The sequence below is a fragment of the Grus americana genome, chromosome 14, assembly GCF_028858705.1.
Source record: "Grus americana isolate bGruAme1 chromosome 14, bGruAme1.mat, whole genome shotgun sequence".
Classification (NCBI taxonomy): domain Eukaryota; kingdom Metazoa; phylum Chordata; class Aves; order Gruiformes; family Gruidae; genus Grus; species Grus americana.
In genome coordinates, this window is record NC_072865.1 from 11,756,294 (window position 1) to 11,782,217 (window position 25,924).

At 50.7% G+C, this 25,924-nt stretch overlaps 1 protein-coding gene across 6 annotated transcripts in view; it reads right to left on the minus strand.

Moving 5' to 3' along the window:
- The window catches only part of SH3PXD2B (SH3 and PX domains 2B), a 79,765-nt gene that overhangs the window by 14,768 nt on the left and 39,073 nt on the right, over positions 1-25,924 (minus strand). For 4 of the 6 annotated variants that reach the window (XM_054841428.1, XM_054841430.1, XM_054841429.1 and 1 more), the window contains exons 4-6: positions 19,339-19,415; positions 15,116-15,207; positions 4,377-4,402 (exon numbers count right to left, since the gene is read on the minus strand). In XM_054841428.1, the coding sequence (XP_054697403.1) occupies positions 4,377-4,402; positions 15,116-15,207; positions 19,339-19,415 (195 nt within the window). Of the gene's footprint in view, positions 1-3,977; positions 4,014-4,376; positions 4,403-15,115; positions 15,208-19,338; positions 19,416-25,924 lie in introns of all 6 variants that reach the window. The other 2 variants (XM_054841425.1, XM_054841427.1) reach the window with 1 other exon arrangement.

Consider the following 25,924-nt stretch of genomic DNA (forward strand, 5'->3'; position numbering starts at 1 on the left):
TTAAACCAGCAACAGAAGTGGTAAACTGAGCTTGGAGGAAGAAGTAGGCGTTAATTTCAGGAGCGTCTTCACCTGGCATAATCGTCCTCAACCACAAAAATACACGCTCAAGTTAACAACAAAGCATCCTATTTATGGTCAGACTTAGTCTCTTAAAAATAGCAATGGCGTAAACCTTACCATCTAAGATGAGAGGCAGTATTATAGCCCTGCAGCTGGGGAGGGGAGGAAGCATTAGTAGAGTCCAGAGCCCACAAGAGGATGAGTTTTGCAGACAGCTGTAGGCAGGAGCACAGACTGTGTGTCCTGAACACCCCTCACTTGTGAGGCTGACACAGACGTGGCCTAGAGAAGGGACGTGCACTGAGTCAAGAAACCACTGCGGTCCTTGGACTGGACTTGCAGCACGTGCCATGGATGGAGGAGAGCCTGCGGGGAGATGCACTCAGGTCTGCAGGCAGGGCCAGGCAGAAGCCGCCTCCAGTAGTGCACATCCCAGCTACCAACCCAAGGGCTGCTCGGTGCAGTGACCTCGCTCTCAAGACACGTCACATATGAGTGATGGGTCAGCCCGTAAATCTTTGCAGGTTTTGTTTGACCAGGAAGTTGGGCCATTCACCCAAAGCATTGAGATGTATAAAACCAGGTAGGAAATCTCACAGATACAGGGTTGCTTGTGACATTTTCAACCTTTCCAATTTTGGGCTTTGCAGTATCAGTGCCAAAACTGAGAACTTTCTTACGGGGCTTGGACGCTGATGCCTCCAGAGGGAAACAAAAAGCTCAGACTGAAGTAAAAGAGGGGGCACAGGTGTGTGTTTTTGAAGCCTGCCCTTGCTGTACATTCTAGCCCCTGCCTAATGCACCTTCCAAAAACATCATGCTTTATCCAACTTTGGATAGTTTCTTCCTCCTAGTCCTGTGGCCTGTGCTAATCTGTCCCACGCTCTCAGGGCAGCCCCTCCTCTCCCAGACCTGCAGAGTTTGTGAAGATCAGTACTGCAAAAGTGAGTTTCTTTCTGCTCTCACGTGAAATGGGCACTAGATGTTGTGCTGTACTCTTTGCAAGCCCTCTCACCTCTCCAGGGATTTTTCCAGAACTGGAAAATTATCACATAGAAATACCATTCACCAGTGGAGTTTCAGAAAGGGCCCCTGTGGCTGCTGTAGGATATGACAGCCGTGTTTTCACTGTCTCATTAGACCGAATACTGTGGTTTGGGGTCTCTACGCCATTGCAGGCACATTACATAGCACAGCATAAGTGATGTAGCCATACGAGAAAGCATCTAAAATAAAACTTGCAGGGAGATATTGGAGCTCTCTGCCAGCCTCCTTGGGCAGCTCCACCCAAATATAAACTCGAGACAGTTTCAGGTTCCCCTGCACTAAGTCAGTGCTGTGGCGAACCCATGACTCTCCATCTGTGCTTTCTGTTGAACCGCGAGAGGAGCAATGAATAGAAACGCTCAAAACAGTCTCGGGGACTGATCCGATGACTGCTTTTAGACGTACTTAAATCAGTGGCCAAGTCAGTCTTCAGAGCCTGGGGAATAATCCGTCCCCCCGCAAGCTGCAGGGAGCCTGGGCCCATGCCTAAGGCTCACAGACACATGGGATTACAAATACTGGTAAAAAAACTCAGCAGAGGAAACAGATTTTATTTCCACTGCTCACTTACACTGGGCCCTCCTCGCAACAGCAAACGTCACTTGAGTCTCTTGGTCACTACAGGAGGCTGAGGGTAGGCAGCACTTTAACCCACTTTGCATCCCAGTGTTTGCTGAAATCCTGTTTCAAAACAGGGCTTGCTGTGCCAGGAGCTCGGGAGCTCTTTCCAATGCTCTCCTGAAGAGCAGCTCACCCACTCTCTGGCAATGCTGGGAAGAGTAAGCAATTGGGAAACACTTCTCACTGGTTTTGTTTCTGAACAGCTAATGCTTGTCCCCTCCTCAGGGAGATCCCCTATTGAAAGAGCCTTTTTTGTGCCTTCTGCGTATTTGATACCTGAAAGCAGACCTGGCTCGAGGAACCGATCAACAGTCAGGGACTTCCACAAGGTAGAAGAGGATTTGGGGTGATCAGAGCAGAACGAAACTGTTTCTGCTAGCAAAAAATGCAAAACAGTGAGAGGAGCGTGAACACATCTGGCAAAAGGCATCAGCCCTTTGTAACCTTACTGCACATAAGCATCTTTCCCTGATGGTTACTGCACACAGGCCAGGTGCCACGGGCAAAACATCCCATCCTGCCCTGCCAGGGCAGGCTCTGGCTTGGTTTTTACACAAACTCTCCCTCCCTCTCAGCGGTGCCAAGCAAACAGCATCTCAAAGAGCATTTTCTCTTTGACCTCAGCAACATCCCTGTCACGTATAAACCCACTGTGCCAACAAGACAGCAGAATGGAGCTGCCCATAAACCTGCAGTGGGAAGGCAGGACGAAGCTGTGCACGCAAAGAGGAGAAAAGCTCCTGCTTCTCTAGCAGTCAGCATCCTTAAACTGAATTCTGCCCTCAAAGAACTGAGTTATGCAGCAGAAATTTTCTTCCTCTTCTCCTCAACCCAAGAGAGGTCTTCTTTTCTCTTGCCTAAGTGGACTGGGTTCAAAGTGATCTAAACGCACACTGATCTCACAGGGAAACATCATACCTCTCCCTTATTCAGCAAATGTTCCTGCTGAGCCAGCACACAAGAGAAGTTTTCAAGATGAGGGAGATTGTATCTTTATTTTACCTCTGTTTTATCAAAAGGGAGGAAAACGAAAAAAGTTGCAGCCTGTTTTTTTCCCCACCCACAGCTAGAGACTTCCCTCTGCCTCCAAAGCTAGTTGAAGACCCACCACTTCAGCACAAGAAATCTAGTACAAAACCTCCACTCTGTGCTCGCAAATGGCTCATGAGAGCTATAAAATGACCATCCCAAGGTCCAGCTTTGACAGACACACCTTGTAGCAGTCAGTTTGAGAAGAAAATATTGTCTGAAGTTTTTAACTATGCTGGTAAACCCGTGCTAGTCAATCAGGAGAGCAACCAGTTATGACCTGCCCACGAGAACAGAGCAAAACCAGGAGCCACTGTTGAAGCAGACAGCATCTGAGTTTTTCATATGCATCTACAACTAGTTTCAGGTAAGAGGATGGGACACCATCAGTTCTTGAGGGAGGGATACCCTGCAGATCCAGTAGAAAAAAAAAGGAAAGTGGAATTAAGTCTTTGAGTCTCCCCTGTACCTTTTCTCTCTCCTCCGAGGAACCCACTCATCTACAAGTGAATTAGCTTATGCAGCTTATGGCAGTGAAGCTCTCAGGCCGAAAACTTTTCCACAACCTATTTCAGCAGAATCTCCATGCAGCCAAGACTCAGACCTTCCTTCCAAAGACCCTCACACTATTTTTATATCTTCTGTGGCCCCAGCAGCTGAAAGATGCCCTCCCTAATCCACAGACTGAAGGCTCTTCCCCTCCTCTTTCCTTCTGCTCTTTCTGGGAAGCTCAGATAACTGCTTAAACACACCAACTAGGAGGTCTTCCAGAGATGTTCCCCTCTCTTGAGGAGCAGGGGTAGAGCATCCCAGATCCACCTGTCAACCCAAAGAGTCCCAGCTGGTGCAATCACAAAGCAGAACATACCGCTGCATTGGAAGACTTTCAACCTCACGCTGACCACCATGCAGCTCAGACCCTCCTTTGGACTTGGGAAATTTTGCATCCCCATCCTCCTGATTGGAGACCAAGCCCTGCCCTTCACCCAGCACCTGCAACACATCCCCTGCATGTGGAGCTGTCCTGACAGCCAAGCACCAGTCCCGAGCCTGCCGTACCTCCTCTCCACTGCTGCCCTGTGTCCACCAGCCACCACAGAAAGCTACGTGGGACGTGACAGCTTCTTGCAAGGGGCTTGCCCCCCCAGCCCGAGCAGGTGTCCCCCCGCGAAAGGCAAAGCGAGAGCAAGGGCCAGGTAGCAAGCGGCTGTTACTACCTCTCTGCAGGAAAGAGGCCGTTCTCTGGATAAACCCTGATGGAGGAACAAAATGACGGGAGACAAGGCATGAGGTGGGGAGGGAAACAAACAGGGGGGTGGCAGCAACGGTGGGACTCGATTAACGAGTGAACAGGGAGGCCAGCGCAGCGTGGAGAGCTGCGGGCAGCCGTCCCACCTCTGGGAGCGCCACGGGAGGCAGAGGGGGACGTGAGACCAGAACTTGGAGGCTGCAGTGAAACCCTGGGTGGGCAGAGGGGGCACACCATGTCGGGAAGCCCCCCACCCCCCACAGGGGAGCACACCCATGGGGCCAGACCCTCATCCCACTCCAGGAGACCATGACTGTGGGTGAAAGGAGCAGCTGGTGGAACCGGCGGAGAGGAAAGGAGTCCTTACCAGACCTCTTCTTTCCAATGGGCTCCCTGGAAAAGAGAAGGAAGAATGTCAGCAGAGGGATGGGGCAGTTGGGTTGGTTGTTGGCCAAACAACAAACCTGCACAGGAAAGCACAGCAGTGCTGGCCCCGGTGGGGCCACTGACCTCCCTCAAACAACTAAGGTCCCTACGGGTGACATAGGGCATCACTCGCCTTGCAAACAGCCCGTCTCTTCCCCCCACCCCTTGCTCCTCATTTAGTAATTTAATGCTTTCATCTTTCCCAGGGTGAGGCTTGGTTGCTAGCCTGGGCTCCTCGGTGGCTTTGTCTGACAGCCACAACTCCCACCATGTCACTTGGCAAAGGTGGGTGGATTGGGACGATCTGGCAGCAGAGTCAGGAGCTGGGGAAGCCCAAACCCCCAGAACTGCTCCCAGCACAGACCACAGCTCCCACAGAAGTGGGCACCACTTTGAAGACAGACAAAGAGGGAAATACTGAAGTTCTTCCATGTCTTGCACCTTTCTCAGGGACAAGGATGGGGAGTGGTTGGGGATGGGGTAAACATTTGTACCCCAAACCAGAACACATCATTGAAGTGTCGTAGGGAGGATGAACACCACGGCTCTGCAGCAGAAAAAATGCCTCCAGGACAGAGCAAGCAGGAGCTATTGGTGGTTATGAGGAGGCTATGAGGTAGCTTCAGCCCAAGTCCTCTTGCTACAGCCAGCACTGGCCACACCGCTGATGAGATGGGTTAGAAACCACAGGTCCTGGGTCCTTTCTTTTATCTGAATGTTGCCAAGAAACATGGTTGCTGAACAGCCTCAAACCCAGGGCACAACCCTCTTCAGGCACAATGAAATGTTGGGGACTTCATGATTAAAAACCAAACACCAAATCAAAGAAAATACGGGCCCAGAAAAGCCTCAAAATATCATGGGTAACAAACTAACCAACCAGCCTGAAACCCAAACAAATGCACCATCTCTGTTCCCCAGCCCAACCACAGCGGTCCATGTTGCTACAAAAGGGCTCTCAACACTTTCACATAATTCAGCGCTGTGGCCTTGAAATGCTGCCGTAGTGTGGGGTGATGGTAACCTGCTCCCTGTTCACTTACGGAGGAGACTGCTTCCCCCACTTCTCAGACTCACACACGTGACAGATCAAGACCATCTGGCCAAGATGAAGTACTCTGGTACCAGGAGACACGCATTGATCCTTGTTACTTCCAGGAAAAGTAACAAGCACAGAGCAGACACTGGAGCTTCCAAGGAGGAAAACATTCACCTGGTGGTAAGGGGACCCTCCTGAGGCTTTAGGCTGCCTGACCACTGCTTGGAAACCAGCCCAGATGGACCCCAGGAGCCCCTTCATCTGCTTATCAAGTCAACTAGCAAAACGACCTTTTCCACTCCCTCCCCTTTGTTTTCAGGCCAAGCAAAGAAATCCCTCCATGCTCAGCAAGAAAGCCAGCCAGAGCTGCGCTATGCTTTGTTCTCTTTCAAGCTTATCTGCATTTTCAGACCCTAATTACTGCAGACATTTTATTCCCATGGAGCGATGGGGTGATGCTGAGACTTGGCTGCCTTCAAAGACTGCCCACCCATCCTGGCAACATGTTTTGCTCACAATGCCCTATCTTCCTGGTCCCCCCTTCACTTTGCACCATAAACATCTAGCATTCATCCATGGAGTTATCAATAAAATTAAATAAAATGCAACAAAGATGGACTAGAAACAAATGGGACATTGTTATCTAGAAACTGGAGGCTATCTGTTAAGTTCAGAGACCACAGAACTGTGCAAAGACCTGAATACCTTGTTCCAGGTGTAGAACCAATGGAGGAATCTACTGGATAGAGCAACCCAAAGACATTTCTAAACAGAGATCACATTGCAGAGCTAAATCAGAGTTTACCAATAAGTCCCATTAAATTTGCACCAGCTCAGTGATAAAGCAGGGAAGGGAGGCAAAGCAAGGCCAGATGAGCACGCTGGAGATCAGCAGGTAGTCATGGCACCCTTGTGCTGACAGGAGGGCACTGATAGAAATAACTGTTGTTTTCTTCCCTGCCATCTGCTAAACCTATTACTGTAATTCATCCCCGTTTCCTTTCGCCGGCTGCTCCATCTGAGTGAGTGGGCAAGGAAGGAGCTGCAATTTCACTTTGCTGCTGGGTTGTTCCTGGCACACATACAAAGAACTGCAGGTCTGAAGACCAGCAGCCCCAGCCCACCACCTCAGAGGGGACAAGAGCTCAGACAAGATGGGAAACAGCAATAAACGCCCGGCAGCATCTCTTCCTCCTCCATTCTCCATGGACCAGAGAAAGGCATGCAGCAGAGCCTGCATGGCTTCCTGGAAACTGGTGGCTCCAGAAGAGAAGAAGGAAAAGCCACTCTGCTTCCAACTGTGAAACTCATTTAGCTCTCACCCCCACAACAGCCAGGCTGTGCAGATGAACCAGGCAGTCACAGCACAATTAGAAGGCACCGATACACAGCTATGACTGTGTGTCACCAACCAGCCACACAAAGCTTCCCAGGTGGTAAAACCTGCGACCGGTTCTCCAGGTGCTTCTCAGGACTTTCCCAGCTCCTGGTCAGGAACACTGAAGGCAAGGGTTCCCGTGTGACCAGAGCCTCACTTAAAGCACTGAGCCAGCAACAGTCTCAGGGTGCAGTGGGCTCAGCTTAGTGTCCTTCAAGGACCTAATAATCCCCCAGTGCAATCCCAAAAGAAAACTCTTACACATGGAGAACTCTTAGCACCAACTAATACTCCCCCTGCCACTTTTTTTTTTTTTTTTTTTTTTTTAGGAAAGAAGAGTCAGGTTTGTCAAGCATCTTCTCTAGTGTATCAGACAGCATCTCTGTGCATCCAGTGATGGAAGGAGTGAGATGGGAGCACAAGGCTGTGGTGAGAGCATGAGGCAAAGCTAGCAGCTTGGGAGGTATGCTCAGAACAAACAGAAGCTGGTTGTTCTTTAGCAATATGTAGGTGAGCTGTTAAACTCCTTACTGCAGGATACTGCAGACACTGAAAGTCTTCATGGCCTTACAGGGTCATAATTCAGGCAAGAAATATTAATTAAAAAACATTAATTATAAACCCAGGAAAACCCTAAAGGCTAGGACAGTGTCTAGAGAAGAACTGTTACAAGCTTGCCTGACTTTAAACTCTTTCTAAGGCACTCATGCTTGGTGGCTGCTAGGCTAGGCAGACCGCGGTGTGCTGCAGGGAGGCAGCTTTGAGGTTCCCATGCAAAAGAGCCCACCTTGCAGTGGGACTCATGGGAGGAAGGTGTCCCAACATGCAGCTCGGGGACCTCAGCATCATCTCTGCTGCCCCACAGCCATGACCACATCCAGCTCATGGAGCTGGAGAGGGACAGTGGAGCACCAATGCAAGGAAGACAACTCCAGCTCCTGCAGAGCCAACCGCACAGGAGCCACGATCAACATGCAAGATGAGACAGATCTGAGGTCACTATTCCAAGAAAACACCTCCCACACAAAAACCCCTAGCTCTTGTAAAAAAAATCCTTCTGTAATACAGTAATTCCATCAAAATAGCTGTCAGAAGGTAATTAATCTTGTAAATATTCAGCAAGCTTGGAGATGTTAGAAGTCTTAGCAAAGTTTATGCAGACAAGACAGACTGAGAACTGGGGTACAACAGAGCTCTTGTTTGGAAGAACTGGCGTTTAGCAAATGCTCCACTGAGCACTGAATGGAGCCCCTGTCCCCCACGCTGCAGTGCCGGTGCTACCCATGTTTAACCACTGCAGAGTTGGCCAAGCTGAACCTTCGGGCTCAGAAAGCTGCCCTGTTAGCTCAGAAAATGAAGTATTCTGCCCAGGTAAGGAGCTTGCACTGGCACAAAGCGTATTTTTTGCAGAGTGGACTCAACTCCTCTGATGTTTCTGTCTACTGTAATCTAAGAAAGACAGTTATCAGTCGAGACTGAGGGAGACCACTATTTTGGAGCTGGGATCTAGCCCGAAGCTCCTGGTGAATCTGCACGTAGGCACCAGGAGAACTGCAAAACAAACAATTCATTATACAAGCTGTAATTTGTCTGGCTAGTGGGACACAGCTTAAAAGCCACAAGCCAGCAAACGTCCTTGTCCAAACCAACATCCATCAACTCAGGGATCTCTAGTTCACCAGCAAAAGCTCCTGGAATGGCTTCCTAGGTGGGGCAGCCATTCCATTTTGGAGCAGAGACCTAAGCCTCCCCTTTTTCTATTAAATCCCCTGTCACCTGGCCCACAACTTCATGGCCCTATTAGCCCCCAAACACCATGCAAAGGTGACAAAGAAAAACTTGCTCCTGGCACAGCCCACCTACGAGGAACGGTGAGCACATGAAAAGCTACGGAGAAGCAGGAAGAGAAGACACTTGCTTCTGGAAGACACTGGCTACAAGTCTGCGCTTCCAATTTACGGAAACAAGGGAAAGGAGCAGTTTTGCTCCCTGTTGCAATGATGGAAACATGCTTCTGTCCAGCGTCCTCTTCTGGCATTTTGAATCAAACACAAATCTTTCACTCACCAATGGCTGCCAGCACCGCGGCCCTGAGCAGGATTTTTCAACCAGCCCATACGGGAGACAAGCTGGCACAGTCAGATCCCATCAGGGCTAATTCTCATTTTAGCCCAGTTCTCCCTTCTCTGATTCATTGGGGCTGGTGCCTGCCTGGAGTCCCTGTCAGTCTGCGTGCGGGAAGCAATCCATTACTGCGACTGCCAGCGTCACCCCCACCTAACTGCACATCACCGGCGCTTCAGTATCAATAGAATAATAATGACAGGCTGCTGAAGTTGCTGCAGGCATAACCTTGTTAGCAGCACACGCTTCCTCCTCTGGTCAGGTCCCAGCTCATTATTACACACCTTCCAGCCCAGACGGCACAGACAGCCCCCAGCCATCACGGACGTTTGCTGATTCAGCAGAGCTGGGATTCAGCCCACATGCGGGACCTGGGTCCTGCCATCCCCATTCTCCCTCCGGTGACAGTGATGGCTTCCCCTGGCACACGGCAGGGAGCAGCGGGGTTACTCCCTCAGCATTTGGCCCTCCACCCCAGCCAGGAAAACATCCACAGCAGCAGAGCTGAACTGCCCCTGAAACACCCCAACATCCTCTCCCTTTAGCCACGGGCTGTTTGGGAGAAATAGCAGGAAGGCAAGCTGGGGATGTGAGCTCCGAAGATGCCTGCATGTACATAAATGAAGGAAAAAATAATTTTAAAAGCTGTCCCAGGCTTTGGCTGCTATCAGCGGCCCTGCCGCAAGAAGTTTGCCTGGAGTGTGTTTGCCCAGAGGAGCTGCGATGCTGCAGCTGCACACAGCAGCCAAAGTGACAGGGACATTTTGCTGGTGCCCCGGGGAACCAGAGAGCTCTGGCAGGCCAGGCTTGTGGAGCGAGGAGAAAAGGAGCCGTCCTCCAGCAAGCTGGGAGGGGAGGAAAGGCAGCCCCTTTGCTGGGGGCTGGGAAGCTGCAGCGCAACTTTTGCTGAGAGTGCAAACAAATCTCTCCGGCTTCTGTCGTGCGGTGGCAAATGCCAGGTGGGCTGCAGGCCACCGCGGAGGGACCCTGGCCCTGAGCGCTGCTCACGCTTCCCAGCAGGCAGAAGCAAAGCACAGGTCAGCGCCTTGCGCCAAAATCCTCAGGAAGGCTTCCTGCCTGCCTACAGTTTGGTGCCAGAGCTGGAAGACATCACTGGAATGAAAATGGAGTTCCTCAGTGCTTCCTCTCTCCGTTTTCAATGTCTTTGGGGTGTATTACCATAACCGTGGCAGCAGAAGCTGCAGCCACCAAGACCCAGGAGTGCTGGGGAGTTGGGACAAGGACCCACTGCTGTGAGTGGGACCTGTGTTAGCAGGTCAAGGCCAGAGGGACACCACCTGCCTGCATGGGCTGCCTTCCTGCCAGGAGAGGACCAAGCCCAAGAGGCCAGAGCACAGCCCTGCAACAATGCTGCTGGCTGAGATGGCGGCAGGGAAAGCCACCCACTCTCGCTTCACGTGAACAGCTTTGAAGATCAGCTCAACTGGGAAGCAGCAGCCCAAGCCTTTCCTGGAGGATGTTTGCTTAGTGGCGGCAGGAGGAGGTTTCTCATCCGTCTGCAGACTAGGCAAGTCAGACGTGGGGTTTCTCTGGTTCCCACCACCCCACGGCCCACCCAGCAGGCTGAAAGCACTGCTCCCGGTACGCTGTTTGGGTGGTAGCAGCTGGGAAAGCCAAGCAACCTCAGTGAGCAGGGAGGAACAGCAGCTGAAGTTCACTGGCCAAACCCTCAGCTGAGGTCTCCAAAGACAGGACGGGCACAGACGTAACCCCAGGCGCTGCAGCTTCCGCTGAGACACGGGCCCCACCTCTGCTATCATCTGCTCTTGTAGAGGTCATGAGCCCTTAGCAAGCCTTCAGAGACTCCTGGTGCAGGGACTGCTACCCACCCCAATCCTGCGCTAAGCCTCTGCATGCTGTCCAGGCAGCCAGGGAGCCCACACCAGGCCTTCGGCCCTGCCCACCCTTTGCAGGAGACCTGCTGGACTGACAGACCCAGCACGTAAGGATGAAGGTACTTTAGAGAAGAGGAATTTATGCCTTTTAAAGACATCAGGACCTCCTGAAACCAGTAGCTTTCAAACTGTGAGTCCACAGCCCCCAGAAGGGGTGAGGAGGGGGTCCTTGAGGGCATCTTTTAAGCATGTTAAGAGACAGTAAATTTGGTCTACAGGTGCCTGTGCCTCCACTGGGGGAAAAAAAAAGGGGGGGGCGGTTCATAAACTAAAAGGTTCAAAACAACAACTTTAAGTATCTTTATATATAATGGGATGCTCAGCTACCAAAAAGAAAACAATGAAAGATGCTTTCAATGAAAGAGGTTTCTCACAGCCAGGGGTACCTCCCGTACAGAGGACAGCAGCTCCACAGCCCCTGGGAAGCAGCACGATGACGGGTCCTTCCCCAGCATGTCCCACTTGTACACTGCGGACAATTATTAAATAACCCCTTAGGATCTTGCTTCGCTATGGAGTTAACCTGGGCTCCCACATGTCGCAGGGCCGAAATTCAGCTGGCGAGGAGAGTTAGCAGCTGAGTGCCTTGACTCAGCAGTGGCTTTGTGCCCAGCCATTCAGACTTCCCCAGCCTTATTCCAGAAACTTTCTGCTGTGGCTCAAAACGACTTTAAACTGAAAAAGGGTGGATGGGAGATAAGGGGGTGCACACAGCAACATCTCACCTCAACAGCCGAGCATCCTGCTGCTGGTCAGACCTGCTGAGATACGCAGGGAGCAGGAATTTGATGATATCTCTCCTTTGAAACTACGGTTTTCACAGGGCTTCCACCCAACACAGGGAGAAAAATCCCACATCCCCACAGATTGCTAACTTGCCAGAGGATTTCTCTTTCCATAACCACTTCTCCCTCCACCTCCCACCACTGCTCTGTGGAGTCACCTCTTCCCAAATGTAACCAATGCCTCCAGATTACTGCCTCCAGATTACAGCCCCACTCCGACCCACCACCAAGCCGTTCTCCAAGTTGGAAGCAGTTGAGTTATCCCAGTCCAGAGCTTGCTGGACAGGGATCAACGTCACGAAAGCCACTGATCGTCACTGCCAGTGGAAACACCACAACCTCAATCCGCTCTCCTGTTTGAAGTGGTCCCTCCGGGCAGGAGGATGCTGGAAAGTTGGCCGGTGTGTGGAGGGGATGGAGGAAGGGCTTCACCTCCCTCTTTCGCCCCCTCGACTGCTGGAGACTCACGTCTCAGCTCTGCTTTCAGCTGTGATCTACCGCCCAGCTGGAAGTGACGGGGGAAAAAGGACGTGCAAAGTCAGCATTTGACTCTTCCCGTCTCCGCTCAGCCCTCGTCCGCTTGATCTCCCTTTGCACATGCCAGCAGCAGGGCTGGGGCTTGTACAGCAGGCGAGAGATGGAGAAGGGCTGAGGAACTCAGGTTGCAGGCCTGGTAGCCAGCACTGACCTGTTTTTGTTGGTGCTCCCAACACTGGCCAAGGGACACTGAAGAGAGCTGCGGTGCCTGAAAGCAGAAGGAAGGTCCTGGCTCAGCACAGGGTGGGGAAAGCAGACACTACAGGGACTCGGAGATAGATGCACGGGCTGTCCAACCTCCTCCTTCCATTCCCAAACACTGCCAGACCAAGGACTACATTCATCCTTTGCAGTTAAACTTGGAGCTCCACAGACTGTAGTCAACCGTGGCCCCTGAAAGTGGTTTCACACTTTGGGGTGATGCAAGTTAGGTGGACCCTCTACCCGTACCCTAGAAAAAAAATCAAGCAAAGGGTGCATCCGACAGCACCCAAAGGCACGTCCCCTTCACTGCCACCGGCTGCCACTGCCGTGGGCGTGCTGCCACCCAAGCTGTCAGCTGGGGAAGCCGAGGCAAGGGACGGGGAGCAGGAAGGGTCCTGGCCACAGTGCCACGAGAGCGGCTGCTTGGCTTAGCACCGAGCATGCTGACCAGTCCTTTTTCCCTCGCTCATCCCCACCTTTCAGCCACCCAGCAAACAAAGCTGCCTTTTTTTTTTCCCCTCCGTTCATGGCCTGGCTCCCTTTCAAATTCCCGGAGAAAAGTATTTATCTGCTGGATGAATGATGACATCCGGCCAAACCCCAGACACGCCATCACGTCTGATCCAGCCCAGCCGTCTATCACAGCTCTCATCTCGTTATTGGTAAGCTGGCGGCCTGCCAGCACTCGGGGCTCAGGAAAGGGCTCCCACCAATCTCTCCAGAGGAGAGAGTCAAGGACTTTTATTAATTAGCATCTTGAATTGTAGCTAATAAATACCCCTCTGGCATTCAGACTGGGATAGGAAACACAACAGAGATGTCCTTGAGATGCTGTAGCATTTTGCTGCTGGAGGCAAATGGACAAGAGTCACCTGCAAAGTCCTTCTGCGTGCTGCAAGCTCACCTCTCCTCGCTGGAGAGGAGCAGGCAGTGGGATGGAGCACCACCACTGCTGGAGTCAGTGGTGCATCACCCGCTCGCCCATCCAGCACTGCAATGGCCAAACACTCACAGACACATGGCAATTTTGGAGTGAGTGCCATTTTGTACCCGGGCGCTGCTCAGCAGGGACGCAGGACACTGTGGGATGTACCTGAGGATGGACCCTGCAACACAAGCACGTGCTTGGGATTGGACTTTGGGATGGCACCTCTGCTCCCCTTGTCTGTTGGACCCAAACCAGGGAGCCAACGAGGGACATGGCACTGATCGCTGCTTGGCTAGAGGGCCAGGAGCTACAGCTTCAAACACCGCTGAGCTGCGCTGCTCCGGGCTAACGCTCAGCACCCAAAGGCCTCCACATCTGAATGTGCTCCTTGATCTGGCCACAGCCCCCACCCCGCCTAATTTCTGGATCAGTCTACCAGAAAAAATAAAGGTGAGGAAACTGGGTGCAAGACTGAAGCTGCCCTTCAATCCGCCACGTGTGACAGTGCCTCAGCTACAGGTGGGTTCAGTAAGCGACTCTGTTGGCAACACAGCTCACCACCCTCTCATGCAGGGCTCCAAGAAACCCCCCTCATCCCAAAACAGCCTCAGGGGCTGTTAACCCCGGTGATAAACCTCCACCCAATGTCCTCGCAAGCTCATCTTTTCCTCGTGTCTCTCGCTTGCCCCTGAGCTGCTGCCTTCGCTGAGGGATGACCGCTGGGGTGGCAGGTTAAGTGGCGAGCAGTAGCTGGGCAGGACGGATGAGAGCGCCAGCCGACAGCAAGCAATTAGTTAATGGGCTCCGGGGCCCTCAGACCAATCTCATCAAGTGACTGTGAGCTGCAGGAGGAATGACGACAGGCCAAGCAAATAGAGACAGGAGCCAAAGGAGGAAAGCAGGAATGGGGGAAGGGAGAATTAAGAGATGGAATAAAAAAAAAAAATCGAAAACCCAGGGAGAATATATAGTCCACAGAAGCGTAATACTTAGCTGGAGACCTGAAAGAACAGTGTTGCTGCTCAGAGGAGAAAACAAAATCCCTTTATCTATCTCCACACCCTTCCAATACAGAAGATGTCAAATCAATTTACTGCCTTTCCTCTCACAATTAATCAAGCCTCCTCCATTGCTCAACCTTTGGTAGAGCTGTGAATTGTGTCACATGCAGCATAAAAAGAGAGAGCAACATAGCAGAAGATGGAGGCGGCTGCTCAGATTTATGCTGCTTGTGATTAGTAAGAGATGGGTGGCTCCTGGCCAAAGTAGCTCATAGTCACAAGACTTATAACCACACAGAGTTGCGTAAGGCACGCGAGATTCCTTGCAAACGTTCCTTGTTTTGCATGGAAAGATTCTGGAGCATTGTTACGGATGGGGCTCATGGTCATGGCTAAGGGAAAGTGCCTTTCAAACAAGGCAGAGGTCATCAGTAACCATGTGAAATGAGGCTTTTCAGACCGACCATGTTTCTGAAACCAGCATTTGTGAGCAGAAAGTGGCACGAGAGGAGACCAACAATTCATGGGGTCCCAGAGAAGCGTTTCTACCTCCCCGCTGGAGAAGGCTACGCCAGGAGTCGGCTGAGTGGGCAGTGTCCACCTCAAGCTGCATAGCCCTCGTTCCCTCTCCAAGAAAACCTCCAAGTCCCAGATCTGTGACTCACGGGGGGAACCGTTGATGAACATCAGACTGTTATGGATACCAGCAAGTTCAAGGCAGTTTGTGTTTCATCACCACCCCAACCAGCAGCTACCCAACGAACTTACTCTTTGGGGGGCGTCAAGTCGTCAGGTCGTGTCTCAAAGAACTGGAGAACCTCCTCACACTGGGAGATGTAGGGAGGCAGCTGGATCAGAGCCTGCAGATGAAACAGAGACACCGGTGATGGGAAGCATCAAGACTGAGCAAGGAGCTGAGTGAGGACAGGCTCTCAGAGTGCAGGGGACTGGGTCTCAGCACCGAGCTCAACACCCATGTGGTTCCTGGCACACAGGAGCGCAGAAACAGGCTGGGGAGAGCTACTGCAAACACACACCGAAGTGGAGCAAGACCCAGACAGCCCCCAGTTACACTCACTGCACCATCCCAGCTGCAACTGAAGACTAAAGGAGAATAAGCAGAGACTGCCTGGGCCCTGCTTAGCCCAGCTCCAGCCTGTTGGACAGATGTGCCCTCACAGAGCCACGGAGACATCCATCCCAGCATCCAGCCTCCTGGCCATGGCAGGGCTCAGTTCCCCAGCTGTGCTGGGGCCATAGAGCCGTTATGCTCAGGAAAGGGTGGGCAGTTTACACGTGGCAGACTCTCAGTGCCACCAGCCCTGACCAGCACATCCCAAAAATGCTCCACTGGGCAGAGCAGCTCGAGCAGAGGCAGGGAGAGAAGCAATAGGAGGCGAAAGCGCAGACACCAGCTCATCAGGGCAAGGGCTGGAAGGCTGCTATGCGTGCTGTCAAATGGCAGGAGCTATAAGCTGCCTCTGCTTTTCTCCTTTCCCTTCGAGGAAGCCTGTTGCAAAAAGACAAGCTTCAATGGTGGGACTTGCAGGGTGAGAGTGTGCATGTCTGTGGGAGTCTGGGACAGCAATATTTGCCTTGGGCCAGAGCTCTTGTAGGTCGTGTCCATCATGGGCTGCAGCGAGGGCTGGGCAGGGAAGGCAGCATGGGCAGCTGCCTGGCAGAGAGCCCTGCCCTGCTCTCTGCTCATGGGAGGGAACACAGTCACAGATGATGGTGACTGCAAAAAGTAAAAAAAACCCATGCAATTGAAAAAGGGCCGATTTGAAATCAGGGAGCAGTGCTGCAGCCTGACCGGGAGCAGATGTTTAACTGACTTTCTATATAATTCCCCCTCCCCTCCATTTGCTGTCACAGCAGTCTTGTGACAGCAGTGTGGACAAACCAAACCTCCACTCATTTCTGTATTGGAGACAAAGCCGCATCTGCAAAGCCCTGGAGTTACCACGCAGATCAGATGTGGCTCCATATTGACCTAATTGCTGGTCCCCAAAAGCCCTTCCAGCCATTCAGCACACAGTCATTCACTGCCAGTGCGGCAGACAGTCAGACCACTAATCACGGGCCAGCTGCAATCAAGATCATGTGAGAGACAGGAGAGAGAAAACTACTCGCTCCATGGCTTTTGGGTCCAGGGAAAGGCTATTCAAAGACTAAGTTTTGCATGGATGCCATTCCCCTGTGGGTACCACTCCCCAGTTCCAGGCATCCCATGATCTACACAATTTCCCCCATGTCAAAATCACTCTGATTTTGTGGCCTGGAGAAGGCTCCGTGTCCTCTGATAGCAGAGGACGATCACAGAAAACATCCTGTGCTGGAAGGATGAAAGGCAAGGCCCACAGCTCATTTCTCAGGACGTCTTGAAGGAAGCCCACCTAGAGCTGACTCAGCTGGCATGGTGATGGCCGAGTCAAGCAGGCCACCCTGCAGTCTAGCTGGCTGTGGTCTACAGCAGCTATGGCCACCAAATCAAAAATAGTGGCACAGATAGCAGGACGTCTGTCCCACCTCTGGCTCTGCTACCCAAACGAGTGAGCTGGGGAGAGCCTTCAGAACACGGCTTCAGCCCATGGTGTTGGAGCCACAGCAAGTCACCTTACCCACCCTGCTGCCTGCAGGAGAAAGGTCATTTACCAAAGACAGATAAGACTTATTGCACTGAAATCCATTTTCCAGGGAGTGTGAAAGAATTATTCTCTAGCAGCATTTTTTTTAGTGGTCCACCCAGTCTCGTTGGGGTAGAGCATCACAGCATTGCAACTCCTTCATCAACCCTCCAAATAACACTTTCTCAAAGTCCCTTAGACAGGAGGAAGGCAGTTCCCACACCAGGGGAAAGAACAACAGATGTAGAACACAAAGAGAATAAACTGGAGAAATGGGAAGAAATTTCATGCCTTTGCTCCTCCTCTTTGTCATTCCTATGGTCGTTTGAAGTCTCATTTGGCGACTGGTTGCTCTGACTTTTTTGTTGCTTTTCTTGCACCTTACCTTAAATTGCCACATTTTTCAGTACAGAGGGATCTGGAACAGAGCCCTTCAGCAAGAGCATTGCCTTGCGAAAGCAGTGGTTCCCTCCCTTGCTCCTCTTGCCTACTTCCACCCCAAATCTCACCCACGTTCTTTCCAGGGCCCTCCCAGAGAAGAAAGACACCCTACTTCTCTCACAGGAGATGGCAAGAAAACAAAAACTTTCTCACAGTTTTCTGTGGGAACTTGTTCAGAATGTACTCACCTAACCCTCAATTCTCATTCAGCAGGGCCAAGCTGGAGGAGATATTTTGTATTTCTGTTCTGCACCACCACCCTCCAAGTACCTGCAACCTCCATCTCCAACAATAAACACGGCAGTAAGTGTGCACTGGGACCCTGCGGCAGCACGACGTGTCCAGGAGGGACATCTTTCTGCTCTCGCTGATTCCTTGCTCATTCCACATCTCTGCAGCCTTCGGTCCCACACTCACCTTCAACTCAGAAGCTTTACGGTTAAGCAGCAGCAACTGGAAGGCCAGGCACAGTGTGCATGTTCTTACTTGGTAACGCATTAACGGGAGGAGGAGAGAGCAGATCTAAGTGGGTCATATAACATCAGCCATTATGTTCCAGTTGTTAAGTCAAATGGATTCATTATATTTTATGCCATTAATAGCATCATTCTGAGACAGCCAGCTGTAGCATCTTATCACTTAGAGACTTTTTCTCCCCAAAAATTAAATTTACAGTTGTGTGTGTCTGTACGTAGCTGGCACATTTTAGTGACTCAGAAGACAAGGGGATGATCGTGCCTGGCTGGAGCCAAGTGGTTACTTGCACCATCAGCTTCCCCCACGCTGTATGGAGCACACAGGTCCAAGCACACCTTGCACTACATCTCCATCGCTCTGCTCTCATCTGCTATCCTGGCCTGCAGTGGTTTTCACCCGCAGCCCCACTGCAGAGCTGTCAAGGTGCATTTACTAATTCACCTTTATCCTTGTACTTGTTATTCCAGCCACGACATCCCTTCCATAGGTCTGGTTGAGTCCCAAAACCCAGTCTCTCCCACCATACAAAATACTAGGCCATAGTCACTGCTATGCCTCCTGCACCTAAGGAACGTGATGGATATTTTACCATGTCCCCAACTCCTCCTTTGAGTTTTGCAGTCTTTGTATATGTTTTCAACAGCGTTCAGACTGGATTTTGGAGGTACCAGTTCTACCTCCAGACCATTTCATGGCTGCTGCAAGTATTAGTGCACTTCAACATGATGAGATGTGGCATACTTCATTTGTGTGAATAATTTTTTGTGGACTTTAGTATTTTGTTCCCCCCCCCCCCCCCCCCCCCAAATGCCCTAACATCATAATTTGCCTTTTACTTAAGTACAGTCTTATATTCTTCAAGAGTATGGGACAAATTATCTCAGCCTTATCTCTACTGGCTTCCAATAATTTTCTGCAGGTACAAGTCATCTCACCCCTGTGCAAAAAACTGTTTTACGTAACCAATAACAGGAGTTTGCATCCCAGTTTGGCACCATCCCACCAAGAAAGTGCTGTCTTCTTCATAAAACAGTAGGTCTGATCCCAACAGATGGGAAAGAAAAGGCTCCCCGAGGAACCAAGTCCTTCAAGCCTAGTCCTGCCATTACACTCCAAACCACGTACTAGACAGAACATGGTCAGGCAGCCAGGTCCTTTCCAGTCCATCTGGAAAGCTGGTTCTGGTTTGCAGCTTGAGAAGGCAGAAGAGAAAGGGAAAGCATGACAACAGGCTGCAAGCTGGTATGGAGCTGGGGCACCCTGCACACCCAGGCCTCCAAGCCCTCAGCATTAATCATGTGGAGTGAAAATGGGGTTGATAGTGGGGGACAGCCCACACTCCCCGTTCTCCCAGCACTGGCACACCATTGTATACAATCAGGCAAACGGGATCAAGGCTGATCAAGGTGGCTTTATCTTTGCTTTATGCTAGAAACCTCCCCTTACCTTGCAGTATTCATCAATAGGTATCAGGCGCTTGACTGCAACATCACGGATGTGACTCCGGCGGAAGAGGATCTTCCCTGAAACAGGAGAGGACAGAGAAAAGCAGGTCAATACAACACCCGGGAACGCTCTCTTTTAAATCGGTCTGTCAGGACCTATTCCCTGCATATCCTCTTCTTGCCAAAAGCATTGTACCTAAAAAAAAAAAAAAAAAAAAAAAAAAAAAATCCCTGCCATAGATTAAATACCTTAGCAGACTAAAGCTCGTTTAAAGTGGCGAGGAGAGAGAAGAGGAAACAATTGCCAGCAAACCACACCCCCACCTTCTCTCACCAATGTGGCGACGACAGAGGAGCAGCCCCTATCAAAGCACTTGTCTGATACCTTACAGCCTGCTGGCATGCAAGTCCTGGGTGCAAAGGTCCACTGGCAAATGCCAGCACTCGCCAGAGAAGCAGACGTCCCTCTGGCTGCCGGTGCAGGTGGGACCCTTGCTGCAGGCTCCAGGCGTGCTCAGAGCACCTGGGTCCAGCGTGGGCAGAAGCCAAGCCAGGGGGTTTCTCTCTGTGCAACTCCTGTGTCGAACTGGTCCTCGAAGCCACCGTGGCGGGACTGCAGCTCTAAGTCAGACCTATAGGATTTTCCTTCCTGTCTGGGGTTTATTTGTGTTCTCCATTAGTGGGTTCCTCTTGCCACCCCATTTCCTCCCCTCTGGCTTGTGGTACAGGCCTCTTTCCTTTGAAGTCTAATGAGTCCTAAATGCTTCAAGCTGCTTTCAGAGAGAACAGCTTCTCTGGCATTTAAGGAGACAAAAGCCATTAGCAGACAGTGAAACAGATACACGTAGAGACTAGTGATCAAAAGGACTGGTACTGGTAGGGTTTCAGACCAGCACCTCCCAAAGCACCAGGAACTGGCACTGCTTTGCAATACAATCACCTGGAAAATTGTGTTTTGGGGGGGTGGGGTGGTAATGACGTTTCCTCAAGTTTCTCCTGACATCTACCATACCACAGGAAAGTCTTGTCTCTTTTCCTCCCTGCTTGGGTTTCCAATCCCACCACCAATCCCAGGGAGAGCAATTGATGCTGTCTGTCCATGTAATCCCTTCGCTTATCAGAGGTCACCACGGGGCAACGCATAAGCCAAACTCCCCTCACAACCAAATACCAACACGTCCTCTTTGCAAGGACGTCTCTTTTGAGATCAGGGAAAAACACTCTGAAGAGCCACAGAGCTGTTCGCTGCACCACAGCTACCTTCAGCCCCTAAAGTGAGCCTTCGCAGGAGCTGCGGCATTGCTGGAACCAGAGGCTGGATGCTACCAAGCTACCTGAGAACAGGATGTGTTAAAATAGCCACACAGTTATCACAATTTTAAAACCAGGGCTGGGTCACCCGCCCCCCCCCCCCCCCGCTTCTCCTTGACTTGTCCAGAGTTTGGAACATGCATGACTTGTGCAGCCTGCCAATGCATTTTTTAAGCAGAGATGAACTAAGCCAACCCAACTTCAGCTTGCAAGGAGCATGAATCAGAACTTTATGGAGAAGCCAGATCTCCTGCTAGGCTCAGTTAATGCAGAATGCCTTGGAAACTGGACTGTCCAAGGGAGCACACGGCAATCACACTCAGTACTAGCTTTATACTTGCCCTCCAGTGAAATGCAAAGGGTCAGGCCAGCTCATACCAGAAGGATTGCTTCTCATTTATGTCCTGCTGACTGCGAGGGGCTGAGACATTCATGGTGGGAAATGCTGTGCTCTAAAACGCATTCCTTCTCGCAGCCTGCCAGAGCCAAGTCTGGCAGCCTTTATGATACAGTGAAAAAAAAAATACCCCTCTATTCAATCTGTCTTTTAGATTTTGAGGGTGAATAGCCTGGGAACACAGAGGCTGTCTGGAAAGACTGGGAGCAACAACTAGGTCGGAGCTACTTTCTTTGCTTATGGCAATTATTTTCCATCAGACAAGCAAATGATCAACAGTTTTCCCTTCTCATAGGCCATCACTGCATATTTGCTGCAAAGGTTTCTATCTGAATGATGATTTTTAAAAAGATTAATGGATCACAATAGTTTTGTTGGCAATTGTAAGGAATAGCTGTTTTGGTTTTATGTCTGCCAAAATGAAATCACTGATGGGTGGGAGGGTACATTATAAATGTCTCAAATAATAAGCTCTGGGTGTGGGAATATTTAAATGTTTAACAAACAGATGCTAGTGAATAATAATAAAAAGAATATAGTTTGGGGGAATAAATATATCACAACAACTGAAGTAATCTTAAATTATCCCCGGCACAGAGCATACGAACCAGCAGGAAATCCAGCTCCTCTCTTGATTTGCTCTAGATCTAGTATTTTTCAACAAGGAAGTTTATTTTCTAACAAAAAGCTGGTTTTTAATCAAAATGCCTAATTAACATAATTGCAGACCCTTCAGTACTGTCAAATACAGATATATAAATCCTTGACTTGAACGGCAAGAGAGAGCGGGAAACCACCTCCCTCCTGGAAGGGAACGAGGCGCAACTTGCGGGGTCGACGAGGTGCAACATTTTCCTGGGCACATTTTCCTTAGGCCATATCTGCAAAATGGGAACAACAACACTGCCCACTGGGACTTTTCACACGGCCAAAGACCATACAATGCAAGAGAAACGCATGACATTATTCATCTCATATCTGCACCCCTCATCGCTGTAGCTCCAGGGGGCCCCGAAGGCAATGGCACCCATCAGCCATACCTCGTTCTAAGCGTTCTCTGCTTTACACTGGTTTTGGCTGCCTCCAGCAGCTTGTAACGACTCTACCTAGCTAACTGCCCTGCTAATCGTCCAGGTGGAGACTCTTCCTCCTGCCCACAGCAGATACTCCTTCATGCTGAAGGGGAGGAGAAGGCTCAGAATTAGCTCCTCTAGATCCTAAAGGAAACACATGGCAAAGAAATGAACAGATGGGCCAAGGCAAGAGGGAAGTTAAGTCTGAAGATCGCGTTGGATAATTGCTGAATTGCTGTCCTGGCCTCTTCCAACGAGCAGCCTGATGCACAGGTACCATGCAGAGAAGGGCTCGGTCGCTGGCCCAGCTTTGGCACAGTGTGACCCAGCTCCAGGCAAAAGCAAGCTCTGTAGAACAGCGAGGAGGAACGTCTCCACAGAAAGATGCCAGGAGAAAAGAGGGGAAGGTCTGCGGGGTTTGATTGTCCCTAGTGAAGTTTCCCACTTGGCTGGACTGTTCATTCCGTAAACCTGCAGCATGAGCGATGCACTGCAACAGTGAAGGGGGAGCAATCTCAGGTGCCTTCACGGTACCGAGCAAGGACAGCCTTAATGCAGTTCAGATCCTTGACTCCTGGATGCTGAAAACTCAGCAAAATATGCTCCAATATGAGAACAATAACTACCAGCTCTACCTTTTGTTTAAGAGCATCCTTTGGTGAGACTCACTTTGCTCCAAAGAGCCTCACAGAAGCACTCCTGCCCTCAGCCTGAACGTCAACGTGAGGAATACGGAGGGGGAGACATGTGAAGGAAAGCAACTCTGCACATCTCGCTGATTAGTGGGTTTTCTGTTGGCTGGTAAGGTCAGTGCTGCTACAGGCTCCACTTCACCAGCTTCTCACTCTTGCCACAACTCAAACACTCAGAAGTTATTAGATTTTCTTATTTACATACATAATGTTATGCATCAGCAATCAGAGCAATGAGTCTCCCTCCCTGCTAGCACAAGAAAATCATTGCACAAAGCAATATGGTAAAATACACTGTCCTTTATACACACAAAGCAAGCGATGAGTAGACCGAACATTTATCACCTGGGAATGTGTCAGGTAAGTTGATTTTGGAAAAAGAAGACAGAGATAAGGCACCACAATGGAGCAGCTGCCCTGGCAAGTCTCCCTGCACAAGAAGTATCCAGGCTCCAGGACATGCTGTCTGATTTTTCTGGATCTTGAAATCCTGTTAATACCTACAGGGAAAAAGTGGTGCCTCTGAGGAGGACAATGACTCTGAAGACTCTCTGTGTACAACTTCCAATTTGGAAAGCGTTCTTTCTTTGGTAGAATATACACCACTTTATTCCAGTGAATCCATTTATTATACCTCACATTAATATAACTGTAGATGCATCAAAGCGTTGCAACGCACTTTGCTTTCTATACATTTGTCACCCTCCTTTCCCAGCAGAAGTTAGGTGCTTTGCACGCGTCTGCTCTTCCAGCACAACCTGGCAGTAGTAGTATTCTCCACCAGCATTTTGACTGGAGAAGTCTGAACAACACAACCCATCCTTTAAAGTTAGAGGGAATAAAACTGAAGGGGAGAGAACTGAAATATACGAAGCACTTTAAAAATCAAAGCAAATGAAGTCTCTCTGCACTGATCTTCAGTGTAAAAGCGGGTGGATGTTCCCTGTCTACATCTCGCCAGCTATACCTGATAGCACATTTCATACACTCATTGGCTGGTTGGAGCAGCTGGGGGAGAATTAAGCAATGCAGAACAGATTATTATTGTAGGGTTGCCTTGGAGTAACAAGGATTAGTTTAATTTTTTTTTTAAAAAAAAAAAGCTGTCATAAATATTTACATCAAGTGGACATCAGAGTCAAAATTTAATTTCACCAGCCAAAAATAATAGAAGTATCCAGCTTTTTATGCAGGGCTTTCCAGAAATCACTGGGTGCTTTATACACAACATGAAAGCAGCTGGGGCAGGTAGACGATCTCTGCCACAGCAATGCCCAGGAGAAGACCCCAGTGTTCCTTATCCCCCCAAACATCCCGGGAAAGGGGCAGTGCATGAATGACAGCCCTTGGCAGAGGATTCAGCACAGGGAAGAAATCCCAAGGGATTCCTAATGCGATGCTAATTAATTTTCACCCTGCTGCTCTTGCCCAGGCCCCCCAGCCCCATGAGCAGCAGCACCGTGCCCTTCCCATGCCGTACACGGCGCTGAGCTGACGCCTGGGCTGCGGCCAAAGCCAGTTGCGCTTTCAGAAACTGCTTCCATGCAACTGAGGCTTTTACCTACCCAAAGAAAAGACAAATTCAAGAGTAACAGACCAGCAGAAGCCACATCTCTGGCTCGCCTTGCCAACTCGAGCATTTGTTTACTCGTTCTATCTCCTTGTTGACCCTGGTTTGTTTTTACAGCCAAGCAAATACCAGTACAGGTGCTTCAGCACTGGGGGCACCAGCTGGTTCTCAGAGGGGGACTGGGGAGGGGGAGAACCTAACAAAAGGATCTCAATCTACCACAAAGCCAATGTCTGACCACATCTGAAGGACTTCTGAGTCGGCAGCAAGCGTCCCGCCTCCCCAGCTGGGCAGCAGCAGGGCAGGCGGGGGAAGACTTGCAAGCAGCCAGGAAAGGCAGCTATGGGCACTCATGCCTGCTTTTCCCTTCCCCTGTGTGACCCCTTCCCTCCCTCCCATTTTGACCCGCCTGGCACCATCTGCTCAGCTCTGGCGCTCAAACTCTCCCAGTGCTTCTGTGTCCTCTCTTTCATTGCCCTGAGCTCTGGGCTGGCAGCAGAGAGCCAGCAGTAGTCTTCACCCTGCTGGGAGGGAAACCTGGAAAACCACAGTGGAGCACCTTGATGCTGTTTCGAGACTCCATCAGTCTGTGGATAGAGCTCACAACCTCCTGGGATATGAAGCTCCCCAGTTACAAAGCTCTGTGTCCCACCACCACAGCTGCATTTCTCCTTTCTTCCCTTCTTCCATGGGCACACTCCTCTCCCTTCAGCACTGCTACTTATTTCCATCCACCGTGGCCAGAGGCCCACCACACATCAGCAAGAGTTCATCCAACACGATGAATAGCAGCAAATCCATCTAACGTGTCCCCATGAACCTCAGGCCAGCCAGCACCATCCCACAACAGCTGCTGTCCCAACTGTCCCATGCTGTGCCTCACCCTAGGGAGAGTCTGGCACAGCATGGCATGGTTTCTGTCAACCACTGGCATGATTTCCTTCAAATCCCTCCTTAAAACCTTCCTTTGCCACAATTCCTGCACTCATTTCCCCCACAAAAACCCCACTGTGATAGTCCTTTCGCTGATAACAGTCCAGCCAGGACACGGGGGGACAATCTGCTGGCTTTTATTTCCTATCCAGGAGCTGGAGCAGAGGTTGCCCTTCTGCATTTAAGCTGCACATCTCTGGGCTCAGGGCTTCAACAGCAGAAATAATGTTGGCGTGCTGCCTCGTACCCAACTGGGCAAGAGCAGGAGGTTGATGCCCACCACCCGCTGGAAGTCATACCTGGTAGGCATGAGCTCCGTCCCTCATGGAGTGGAGATGGCATCAGTCAGAGAGGCTCCACTGAAGATACTTTGCCCACAAAAACTCCTCTGGTGCCAGAAAGCTTCTGCTCCCCAGGACTGGAAGAACTCCCCTTTGTGGCTGATCAAAGCTGCTTTGCTTTATCTGATCGACTGAGAGCAGCAGCTCTGGAGCTGGGGCTGCAAAGCGATGTACGCAGCAAAGCGATGTATGCAGTGTGGCCCCGTTGCCTCAGCCATTCATCAAGGACTGCAAAGTGTCAGAGGAGAGCTTGGGGAATGGGCTGATAAG